This window comes from Molossus molossus, unplaced genomic scaffold, assembly GCF_014108415.1.
Source record: "Molossus molossus isolate mMolMol1 unplaced genomic scaffold, mMolMol1.p scaffold_m16_p_3, whole genome shotgun sequence".
Classification (NCBI taxonomy): Eukaryota; Metazoa; Chordata; class Mammalia; order Chiroptera; family Molossidae; genus Molossus; species Molossus molossus.
Window position 1 is genome coordinate 32229622 of NW_023425366.1, and position 12967 is coordinate 32242588.

General features: G+C 43.7%; 1 protein-coding gene across 1 annotated transcript in view; it reads left to right on the top strand.

Moving 5' to 3' along the window:
* The window catches only part of SEMA5A (semaphorin 5A), a 428940-nt gene that overhangs the window by 299362 nt on the left and 116611 nt on the right, over positions 1-12967 (top strand). Inside the window, exons 9-10 of the mRNA XM_036280207.1 lie at positions 7341-7626; positions 12136-12271. Coding sequence (XP_036136100.1) covers positions 7341-7626; positions 12136-12271 — 422 coding nt within the window. The remainder of the gene's footprint in view (positions 1-7340; positions 7627-12135; positions 12272-12967) is intronic.

The following is a 12967-nucleotide window of genomic DNA, read 5'->3' on the forward strand; positions in this document are numbered from 1 at the left end:
GCATGAAGGCATCAGTTCATGGGTTGCTCTTTGAAAATCGTGTTCTGCCCTGTCTTGGTCATCCAGCACCAGGTGCCTGGAAGTTGGGAGCCTCCACATCCCTTCAGTCTTGTGACGAAATCTTTATACTTGCTAATAAGTCATTTGGAATTTCAATTTGCACATTTTAAAAGAGAATGAATGAATGAGCCCTCTGTACCCCACCAAGACATGAGGCCAAAGGCACCAACCATACACCCAAAGTCCTATGGTGACATGCATCCTCCCTAAAAAAATAAATCCACACAAAGAAGACCTGCCTCATTACGGAGAATATAATGTGTTGTGTAGAAATTTACTGGTACTTATATACCCACTCAGGGGAATGACTTAAAGCTCCTTGTGTAGAGATCTTGAGCACCTTCCGTGTGACAGTTCTGGGTGACCCCTGGCATCCTGGTATGGATATGAACATTGCTCTCTTTTCCTCTCAGAAGTGTTACAGTGTGGACCATAAATCCTACTGTCGTCCTGCTTATAAGATATTCAGTTTTATGTGTTTCAGTAAATTTGTCCCCAGATTATTCTGTTAAACTAGTGTTTTTTCTCCGTCTATGGCCTCTCACTATTTTCCATTCACTGCAACATATTGGGCAGTTCATTCTCTGTGTTTTGCCTTCTTTCTTGGCCTGGCTCAGATCATCTCGATAGACAAAGACAAAGCCAACCAAAAGTTTACTTATTCTAACTGCATAATGGTGTAGCCCAATATCTTCTTTCAATTAAATCTTTCTTTTTTCCTCTTAGTTTAAAAAAACACATTTTTTATGTATTATAAAATCTAAGTAATTTCAGATGATTCTATAAGTAATCTGAAAACTTTGAAATATTTTAATATCCAAAGATTGTTATTCCAAAGAAATAACCTCCTCAATTTTGATTTACAGCTCTGCAGGTTAAATTATTTGTTCTTTAAAGAAATGAACCTACAGATTTAAAATGTAATGAGGAAAAAAAATGATCATGGTACAGAGAAACATTTTCTGTTTTCAAAATGTCCAGAAATACATAGTTGTGAAGTCACCCACAGGGACCCGCACTGAGGAACGTGAGGCTGCAGCGTCGCGCAGGGGAGTCGAATGGCTGCCAGGGCCTTCGTGCGTGGACTGGGGTGGGAGCAGATGGACAACAGTGCCCGTGTCCCTTCGAGCCAGGCATTTAGACAAAGACATAGGAGAAGGAGAATTCTGGGTGAGAGTTTGGGGCTCCTAGCACATCTGCCAATGCAGAGTTCTCATTTAGGGAGGCAGCGGGTGTCCCCATGGTACAAGGTCACTCCCACCTGAATCAGTAAACCCCTTATTTCAACAGGGCAATTCCTCTTGAAGAAGGAAGGTATCAAGGTTCCTGGAACCATGTTTCTAGTCCTCTGCCGGCGTTTGGCGATGGTTTTCTTTCTACCAGGTGCTCAGGAAGAGAAGGACCTGGGATCCAAGGCTCACTTGCTGTGTCAGTGACCCCTAAGGGCTCGCTTGGGGCCACCCCATCTCCTTCACCTGACCATGGCCACCACCATACACACAGAGATTTGGATCATATGCTTTTCTTTAAAACCCTTGGAATCTCTCCTGTGGCGGTGGGAATTCAAACTCCTCGCTATGGCTGGCTGGCCCGGCCCTCTACCTCGTGCCCCACTGATTCCTTCTGTGCCACCACGGGCTTCGTTCCATTCCCAACCACCCGTAGGGCCTTCTCTCGGGTTGCTCTTTCTCCTGTCCTTGGTCTGGTGGCCCCTTCCCAATCTCCTATTGGTCCTTTCCCTGATGCCCTCCTTTCTGATTCTCAAGTTCACCTTGCTGCCCTTGGCCCTTGTTTTCCTCATCATTGTAATTACTTGTTGGTCTGTGTCTTGTTTGTCTGCTCACATTGTGCCTATCACTTTACCATGGAATGCCCAGTGCCCAGGACAGTCCCCACAGTAGGTCAGTGGGCTCCTGGCACCAGCATGACCCCCTCCGTCTATAGCATGACCCCCTCCACCTGTTTGGTTCCAGATCTGCTGAAAGAAACACAGACCCTAATTTGACATACAGAATGCCATACTAATGAATTGGTTTGATAAGTAAATACCAGGGGTATGTTTACCAATGTGTATGTTTATGTTAATTTATATATTTATGTATATATTTATTATTAATTTATACATTTATCATGTATTATTTTATATATGTAAATAAACAGAGATCTGTATTTAGATGAATAGCAATCATGTGCTAGGCACTTGGTGTGTGTTGTCTTCGATTCTCACAGTGATACTGTGTGTTGGGCATTGTTACCTCCATCCTCAAAAGGAGGAAACTGGGAATTTGTGCTGTTAAATAACTTGACTAAGTTCACAGAGCCAGTAGGTGGAAGTATTGAGCCATTATATACATATGTACACCTCAGTGCTTTATGTCTGTATGTCGTGCGCGCACACACACACGCACGCACGCACACAGTGTATATCTGTCTGTCTATCTGGTTCTAGAAATATTAGGGGAAGGACTTGAAGTGCATTAATGGCTTTCAAACCTCCTTTAACTTAAAGTAATTTAATTTAGTTTCATTGTCCACTCATAATAAATATCTAGATGAAATTAGATTTACTCTGTTAGCCTCTGCAGCACATTTTCGTGTAGCTGTGATGAGGGACACAATTTGCTCAATAGGATGGGGTCTGAACTCGAACAATGTATGTGGGAATGGTTTGGTAGTGACTGACGGCAAAAATTAGGGAACAGAAAGTCACTGGCTAACCGGGAGTCGCCTGCAGAGATGGTTTCCGTTAACTCTTTTCTTGTGGTGGAATAGCTTGCTGTTTTACAAACTCGGCATGTGTGGCTGTATTTATGGTCCTTAATTTCTGATCACATTTAAGGTTAATATATGTATGTTTTATTAATATTATTATTATATGAATTTCTACTAAATACAAATTGTTAAAAGGGGAATCAAAAGTAAATTCTGAAATAATAATTATATCCACCAATCATTAGAATTTTACTATGTAGATATCTCTTAAATCTCTACAGCAAAGTAGGTCTTCCGTGCCCTGAAGCATCTAACAGGATGCAGGAACGTTCCGGATATCAGTGGTCCAGCCCAGGGTTTCAGGCTGGGTGTGGGTGGAGCCACAACACACTCGGGCTGCTTACCAGGCATTGGCTAACCTGTGACAAGATATCACAAGGTGGCCTTTGTTTGCAAAATAATTTATGATAGATTTTGATTCTAGTAAGATGTAGATTTGGAAAACTGGAATTTCTTTTGGTCTTTCATATCCATTCTCATCAATGTCTACAAATATGTTCCTCCTATCAAAAGCCTGTCAGTGACCTGGTCGATCATGCAACTGAACCATTGAGGCTGGTGCACCTGCAGGCCGACGCGGTGGCCTTGGAATGGAAAGAGTGTGGGATGAAAGGGTGCATTTGGATGTTCAGCGTCTGGTGGTATACGTGGTCAGAATCTTCTCAGAAATGTTGCAATGCGTTTGGGTTCCCCGGGTTCACTTATATGTGGGTCTCGTGTCAGTACTTGTCTCTGCTTGGTCAGTTTTATGGAGGTTAAGGTGTGAAATCAAAGTTCTTATATCACGAAACATGATTCTTTTGATAACATGACATATTTAGTAGAGTACTGTAACCCATAACTCAATATGTTGGACAAGCATGAGGTAAGGCAGCCCCATACATATATTTGTAATAAGCTGTCATATGCTCATGTTTGGTTTTATTTTGAATTAGCAGCACGCCTCTTGTTCCTTTGTAGCTCTAATAATAATAATAATATTAATAATAATAATTAAAGGACCCCTCGGATCTGCCATTCACACTCACATTCATTGCAGATAATCAAGCAGAGCCTCATTTATGACTTGTTCAGTTCACTCAGGAGTGACAGATACTGGTTGGTGGTGAGTTGCATTTTAACCAGGGACAGAACTTGAATAATGTAAGAGAAACAATGTGCATCTTATTATCCTGCCTAGTGAGAATCAAATGTCCCCAGCCTCCAGATTTATATCTCTATATGCAAGAGATATTTGCCTGCCTATTTAATAATTATTCCTGCTTTTTTTTTTGCTGTCTTTGGAAGAGAAACAGGATGTGGGCTGAGTTTCAAAAGGCTCTGCTTTCCAAACTTCCTGACTTTGGAGTAGGTCACTCAGTCAGAGACCATTCAGCGTCCTGAAGGACCACTGCAGGGTGGCAGGCTGTGTGTCCAAATGAAGTCGAGCCCCTAAAATGACCTGTAATGTGTGGTGAACTGAAGAACAGCATACACTACATAATAAGCACACATTCTCCCCTATTTTCTCAGCAAGAGATTGCATTTGAGTATTTCTGTGTAAGATTGGTTCAGGGTGGTTTGGAGAGATATTAGGGGTTCCCTGTGGAAAAAGGAAGCAGCGAGCCGATCTGCTTGACATTGCTCTGTATCCGGCTTACATGAGAAACCTGAATGAAGTTGTTCAGTGGAGTGGACATTGAACAGGAAATAGACACCCAGACAGCCACTCTCAGGCACTCAGGGGCTGTGGTGGCCACCATCTCTGGGGTTGGGGCAGTCTTTTCCCAACAAGATTCTTGTTTTATGAGCCCTTGCTTGGATTGCTGGCTCCTTCTTCCTGCCTTTTCTTCCTTCTGGGTCATTCCCGGTGTCTCTAAAAGCTGCAGGGAGTCATGTGTCAGCTGGACATCGATCTTCTCGTTTAGTTGGTTATGAAACCCTCCTCATCTTGATCCGCTGGAAACCTGCTCATCGCTCCAATTTCTAGTGCATTATTCAGAATCCCAAATCCTCTTCTTGAGTATTGTTAATGTAATCAATTGTTCTCGTGCAATCCATTATGTTTTTCAGTGTAGCGTAAAGGTAAGTGTATAGACTGTGAGGTCAGACTGTCTGGATTCAGGATGTTACCCTCAGCCCTGTCCCCCATTGCTGGTTGTGTGAATTTGGACAGATGATGAAACCTCTGGGCTTTAGTGTCTTCATCTGTGAAATGGGAAGAATGACCCAGCACCTGCTTCTGTGATTCCTGTGAGCTGAATGAGTGTGTGAATGTGAAGCATTGAGCGCAGAGCCTGGCACCAAGCATCAGCACAGGTATTTCTAAATACACACCTAACCTTGCGCTGGAAGAAACCATGATGGATCTTTTTACTTTGTAGCTTCTCATGTTCCTGCTTGAGACTTCCTACATATAGAGATACTTACTATGTGTGTTGCATGCTGTTTGTTCCCCAGTTACTAGCAGAAGGAGTGGTTGGGAGGGTGTTTGATGAAGCTGGTGGTCTCTGCCTCACTCCTCATCCACAAGTGCTGCTCACATAGTCCTGAGCTAGACATAGGTAGTCCTGGACCGGCTTTCTTTTCTCTTTTTCAGTTGAGGTTTGTTGTTGTTATTGATGATGATGTTTTCTTACGTGTTTTCAGTACAACGATCAAACTGTAGCCTCGATATAGGAGCCTGAGTACAGGACCTATTCTGAAACGATTTCACCTTCTCTTTAAAATTAGGCCCATAGGTGTAAAGTTTCTTTATAAACCAAATATAAATTGTAATTGTTCTGCATCTTGGCTTTTGGGGTGTGCTTCAGAAGTCATTCTCTATGGAGACTCATAGTGAACACACTTTCAAAATTTCCCCCAATATTTTGCTTTATGTTCCAAAAAGCACAAGTCAGAGATATGTAGCCTCCTGTTTTGTGAGCCACTTTATAGGATAGAAAAGCATGTTGTAACAGTAAATATAGTTAACTACCATCTCATGTTTTAATGTAGTCCAGAGTGTTTTTAATTTTATCTTTTCATCTTCTAATATCCACTTCAGGTTAAAGCAACAGTTATCTATTAGTATGTTTAGCTGTTTATAAACTAAAATACTTTTTTTTTATCCAGTTCCCATTCTATTACTTGACATTCTTAAACAACTTCACAATATAATGAACTGTAGAGAAAAGCACATTACATATGTAATTTAGAATATTTGTTACATTGTTAGAATGCAAAATTGAATTGAATGGGAACATTTTGTAAGGGCATTGAAGGTATGCCTTGACTGAAGACTAGCAGCAGTCTTTCTGGACAGAATAGTAGTGTGCTCAAGGCCAGCATCGTGTCAGCTTCTGGATCAGGGTCTACGTTTCAGGTCTTAGGTGAACCTTCCGTGTGTCTTACTCATAACATTAATGGGTCATGTTGTAGCCAAGCATATTTTCATTTGTCCTACCAATAACATGTCTATTGGTGCATTCTGATGAAATCTGGCAAAGTACAAGGCCAATTGAATTGTGCCCCCAAATTAATTGCCCCTGAAATGTGTTCTTGTGCATAGTAGCGGTGTGTAACTTTCCATTAATTTTGAACACAAAAAGTTATTGCTATGTTATTCTAATTGCACCATAAAATTCAAATACTTGATGATTAAATGAAAACCTCCCAGCAATAGAGGAAATAATAAGAATCAAATATGTTTATTAGAATTTTTAAGATAATTATTAGAGCATATTTGTGTCTGAAAGGGTATCATCTGTATTACTAATGGGCTTGAACAGAGAGTTATAAATACAACACTTCAGTGCTATATATAAAATTCAGTGGACAATCTGTATAAGCCTTAAATTCCTTATTAGCCTAGTGAGTATGTAAAGTTTTTGTCAGACTTGTGCCATTTCTAAATCCCTGTTTTTAAGCTAATTATGAGACCAAAAGTTTCGGTCAGTGACTCTGTCTCAATACACTGTCTTTTTCTAAATTGATTCTCCAGCAACTCAGAAAAGAGAAAATAAGGGTTAATCCTCACAGTTATGTGGTTACCATAGTAACGGGAATTGCTAAAGCTAATTCAGGACACTAACCTTCCAATTTCAGTTTTCATAAATGAGAAAGATTTTTAAAGTCCTTATTAAAAGCACATAAATTATAGCAATCATAGATGTGTGATTAGTAAAATTAAAGAATTTTGTCTCATTTTACAAACATGATATAGACTTCTATACAGGGTGGGACAATAGTAAGTTTACTGTTGTTTGTATGGAAAATAACACAATAACTAATAAATAATAATGCAAGAATGGACTCAGTGTTTCGTGTACTCACAACCGTAAACCTGCTTTTGTTTCACCTGTTTTTTCTTAATCCCATTTTAATCTTATTTTCTCTCTCTTTCTAAAGATGCACACAGGGCGGCCCCCCCATTCATCCTGTAAGACGTCTACCCCAAACCGAGTCTCCTCGGAAAAAATAACGAGCAGGCACGACTAAAGAAATACCATGTCAATGTTGAGACTTTTCTTCTTTCCTATTCCTTCCAGAACCAAACTTTGTGTCCTCGTATGACATCGGGAATTTCACCTACTTCTTCTTCCGAGAAAATGCCGTGGAGCACGACTGCGGGAAAACCGTGTTCTCCAGAGCGGCGCGGGTCTGCAAGAACGACATCGGCGGGCGCTTCCTGCTGGAGGACACCTGGACCACCTTCATGAAGGCCCGCCTGAACTGCTCCCGCCCCGGCGAGGTCCCCTTCTACTACAACGAGCTGCAGAGCACGTTCTTCCTGCCCGAGCTGGATCTGCTCTACGGCATCTTCACCACCAACGTGTACGTAGCGGAGAGAACTGCCTTCCCTGCTTTCTACTCTCTCTGAATGAACCCGTTGTGCTTTGACCGTTCTGGTTTGACAGTTGCTTTAAAAAGAAGTCCGTCTTATTTTACTGGGCCAACAGTCAAAACTTTTTTTTTTTTTTTTTGACTATGAATTAAATGTTACGTCGAGATCTGTGACTTCTGTGACTGGTATTAGGAAAAGAAAGCTAATTGAAAAGGTTTGGCTCCATCCTTATTGTAATAGTAGCACCCGAGTGTTCTCCTGTAAATGTGTCCTTCCCGATTTGCCAGTATGCTCTTGGTCCTTTCTGAAATACTGGTATACATTAGATTTTTTTTTTTATTATTATTTGCACATTATGTATTTGTGCATAATGTAAGCACTGTTGTCTGGAAAATTCTGATGTTTGAGATAATGTAACTCTGACTAAACTGCTGCTCATATATGAAATGCACATTCTCACTTTCCCAGAGTTGCATTTTAAGCCATTGTTGTAGTAAATGGCTATCTCAGGCAGGCATTTCTAAAATGATGGTTATGCTTTTAAAATATTTTTGAAAAAATAATAGCTTTTTTTTTTTTCTTGTGGGGAGATGCTCTTAGCTTCAGAACTGACAATATTTGGACTAGATAAAGCACATGAAGTTTTCTCATCTTTCATTCACTCCAGTCTTAGCTGATGTGCTGTGATAGACTGAACATGGCCACACCAGCCCCAGCAATCAGAGCTGGCCCTCCCACCAGCCTCCACTTTTCTCAACATTGGCTTAAGGAGGAGGACTTGGCAGCATGGGTTCTGGTTTGGATCACCTTTGAATTCTTTAAACTGTTAACCTAACAGTTTGGACAAAAGCCCAATATTTGTCTCCAGAGTAAACTATCTGAATCAGGATGTGTTGAAAGTGCTGATACGTGGAGTGTGATGACCAACCATCTGGGTTTGTCTGGGATTGTCCTGGATTTGGAGTTGGAGAGAGCCCTGCATCCCAGGAAACCTCAGTCTGGTTGTTCTGGGACCGTCCATCCCCCTATGACATCTGCTCAGCTTCTAAGTCGTTTTCCTTCTTCATCTCTCTGCTTCTGAAGCCTGCCCATGAACTGCATTTCTAAAGAGTCATTTTATCTGCATCTTACCTCCCTATTGTTCTTTCCCTTCTGATCTTTTCCTTGATGATAATGTTTACTCTATGAAGAGGCTTCTTTCTGACATTGTTAGAAAAATAAGAATATAGTGGATGCCTCTTTACCCTATCCCTACTCCACCATAATGATCTTCATTGTAAATCTGGCTTTCAACCTCAGAGGTTATTTTCCCTCCATGATAAGTATAGTTTTTGAAGTTGATTTGCTTTCTAAAATATTTTTTAAGAAATAGTGTAGGCTGCAAGAAATGAATGTTCAGTTCAGTTGACATCGGTATTAAACATAATGGGAACTTGGCTTAGTTAGCTGTTTATTCCTCTGGCTCTGGGCAAAAATGAACAATTTAAAAAGTTATATATGTACTGTGCCTGGGCCATTCCAAGATGGTGAATGGTTAATTTAGCTACTCACAAAAATAAGTTTAATACTGTTCCAGACTACTTGATTGTGTTGTAAACACCCAGCATCAGGGAAATCACCCAGTACTAAGCATCTATACTGGTAGAGGCAGAATTTCTGCATCTTCCCTTTCTCTGCCATATACTTATTCTCACTGGGTCTTGGGAACAACTTTCCAGTATATCCATCTCTAATCCCACAGTGTGTCCTTCTTCTGCCCCCTTTCATGTCTCCGCCTGATCTTACCTTCTCCACCGATGACCATATTCATGACAAGACTTGTTCCAAACTGAAATGAAATGATCAGAGGTAGCCGGTTATTTCCTGTCTGTGAAGCAGATGCTTGTAAAATGCTGGGGCTAAGCTTTCTGGTGCTTTTGCTCATAGTATAGTTTTGGTTTGGTTCTGTGTATTTGTCAAGGTCTGGTTTTGCAATAGGGTGGGGATAGAGAGAGGTCACTAACTCCCTCCTCCGTGTGACAGTGGTTTTCTCAATCCTGTGGGCATGAGTTGGACTGCAGGACACGGCATATTATTGCAGTAGTGTTTCTGAAGGTTTTACTTGTGTTTTCTGGGATATCTAAATGGGGTGGAGAACTGTGAAGTCTTTGCTGTCTTTTCCCTCCTTAGGAGATGAAGACCTGGGAGGATCATCTCTGCTTTGCTCCCAGCGGCTTTCAGTAGACTAAAGAAGCCAACTTGATGTACCAGTATTGTTGGGCTCACCAGGGAGGACCTACCTCCACTTTTACCTGCCTGGACTCTGAACAAGTTAATTAATAATACTTAGCATGAAATGACGGCCATAGCATGACCATGACTTCTGAGGGAGATGAGGTTGCAATACATGGTTGATGGTCTGTCTGCCAAATGGGCTTATGAGTACCGATCCCTGCTTTAAGGAGACTCGTACACAAGGTCACAATGCTCTAGACCTAGACTGGCCTCACTTACCTGCAGGGATGGGGAGGTGAAGGTGCATATATCATTTTGGAAGGCAGGCCTATCCCAAAAAGATGAAGAGGAGAGGCCATAATGATAGCTGTGCCCTTGCTCCCCACTGACCCCTCTCACAGAACGTAAAACACCAGAGGGAGGGTCAAAGGGTGTGTGTGTGTGTGTGTGTGTGTGTGCACACGTATGTGAGACCAATGGTGCTCCGCTCCCCAGGGGTTTTGAGAAAAAGTGTCCCCCAATACCTGTCACAGATGCCCAGACTGGCTGCCACTGGGGCATCCAGGGAGACTCTGGGCTGACCCCAGACACAGAGCCCAGGCCTGTTCTGAGAGACTGAATGCAGGGAACTGAGCAATGGGCTGCCTGCAGGAGGAGGGAGCACAGCAGTGGGATCGTGGACAGGAGCTCTGGGGCCCCATGCCAAGCGGGTGCACGGCCGGCTTTACCTTTCCTCAGCCTGTGACTTGTGTCTGTGCCTCTGTCTGTCTGTAGAGTCGGGCTGGTCTCAGCCTCTGTAGGGCCCCTGTGAGAAATAAGGTAACCCTTATCAAGGGCTGAGCAGAGCAGCCCGGGGATGTTATCATTATTAGCACTCTTCCTCGTCCAAGGTGGCCTCGCCTGGTCCCTGGTAGACATCCTGCTGCGCACGCCGCTGTTCCTGCTCTCACATAGTCCTTGTCTTGCTCTTCCTAAAGCCCAGCCACGTATTCAGTGGCTGTTTGACGTCTCACATTCTTCTTTTCTGAGGGGAAGCAAGAAAGAGTAAATACAGCCACACGAATAGGTGCACATTTAGCATCTGTCACGCTGTTCACCAGCTGTGGGAATCGGCCTGCTGCCCGCCCTCTCCGCTCTGTGCTGGAGCTGCCAGAGGAGACCCAGTCTCCACCCTCGGGGCTCCCCCCTTCCCACAGGTGGTTTCAACAGTCCGCCCAGAGCCCTCACAAAGAGTTCACAATCATGCTCTTTGGAGCCAGACAACCCGGGGCTGATGTCCGAGTTCCTCATTAGTAGCCGGGTGATTTAGGGCAGGTGTGTCGGCTTAACTGTACCCTGCCTTTCTTACCAGCGACTGTCCCTTCCCTTCAGACGATCCTGTGAATTGGGATTTGTGAAGCCTCTAGAATGGCGTCCAGCAACTAGATTGCGTTTGTCAAATGAACCAAGTGTAAGGCGGATATTTCTGCTTTAGAGTTTCTGTGAAATTTCTTTTGATTGAGGAAAAAACTTAATTGACTTATATTGGCTACGACTATTAACAAGAAAATTTAAAACCGAAGCTGAGCTCAAAATGCAGATTTATTTAACCAGAAGTGATTTTGCTGTTTCCACGCTCGTGGGAGGTCCCGGAGCTCCTGAGTGCCTGGCATGTTCGCCTGCCTGCAGACCCTGGATTCTAAATCGCGGCTTCGGGATATCAGGGCACTCTCAGATCTGTCTCTCTCCCCCTTTTAAAGTATACGTAAGGAAAGAATGCATGAGGGTGTGTGTCAGGCACTTTTTGCAAAATGCCTTTAGTTGATTATCTTTTCAAGATTTACAAGTAAACACAGATATCTGGGGATTACAAAGCAGCAGCCGCTTGCCCAGCCCCCTAAAGTAACCCGATGGCCGGGGGTCAGGGGGCCTCGCCCGCTGCTGAGAGGCGCCAGCCTCTGGCGAAGAAAGTTCTTTTCCTCCAGAACCTAAAAGGCGTAACATTCAGCTCTTCAAAATCCTTCATCATTGCCGTCGTGGCTGAGCGGATTAATCCCATCCGGCAGGATTACAAGTGTCATACTGCTGAGTAGCCTTGTTTCTGTACTGAAGGATTTGTTCTCATACAGAGAAATCACAGGGCGTACCATGCACGCCTCCCACTCCATCCTTGGCATGTTCAGGAGGCTGGGATCTTGAGGTTCTCTACAGGATGCTTCCACTGGGTGGTGTCCAAGGGTCTGTGGGAAGACGGTGGTTTCGGCGGCACTTTCTCACCTTCCTTCTCGCTCTTCTCGGCCCCCCAGGAACAGCATCGCTGCGTCGGCCGTGTGCGTCTTCAACCTGAGCGCCATCTCGCAGGCCTTTAATGGACCCTTCAAGTACCAGGAGAACTCACGCTCTGCCTGGCTGCCGTACCCCAACCCCAACCCCAACTTCCAGGTAATTTCAGGGGACATTAGGGCACTCAATAGGTCATCTCCCTTGAAAGCATGCTGAAGCCTGGTGGAGACGGCTGGGATGATTTAAACCCTCAGTGTCTGCACAGGCATCTGTGAGCTCCCCCGGCCCCTCGTGGATGGACCCATGCTGGGCTTGGCTCATGTGAATGGACTGAGACTTTTGTCAACTGAGGGGCCTGGACCAAAAAGGGCCTTTTGTCAGCTGTGACGCCTCAGGCTGGACTGGAAAAGGCCAGCTTGATGCAGCAGGTTGGGAAACCAAGCTCCAATTAGTGCTGATGATGGTGGACTCTGTCCCCAAAGCTCTTATCCCTAATGAGTGATGCTCTGATGAATGGGCTCCAGGCCACAGCGGTGGAAATGTACAAACAGAATTGAAGCTCTAATTGGCGAGTGTGGTGAGATTTCCTTGTGGGGTGAATGGGATGGCACGGGGCAGCTGCAGAGAAAGGAGAGCAGATGGAGGCCATTCATTCATAAATCTCCAAATTACAGGATGATGTTTAATCAATAAGAGGTTCTGTGTGCATTTAGTTCCATCTCCCAATGTGCAGAGGAAGCTGAGACCCAAAGAATTGAAACCATTCACTCTTCTTTGGTGGATCAGCAGGTATCTGAATTTGCTAGGCTGCCACCACAAAACACCACAGATGGGGTGGCTCGGACAAAAGACATT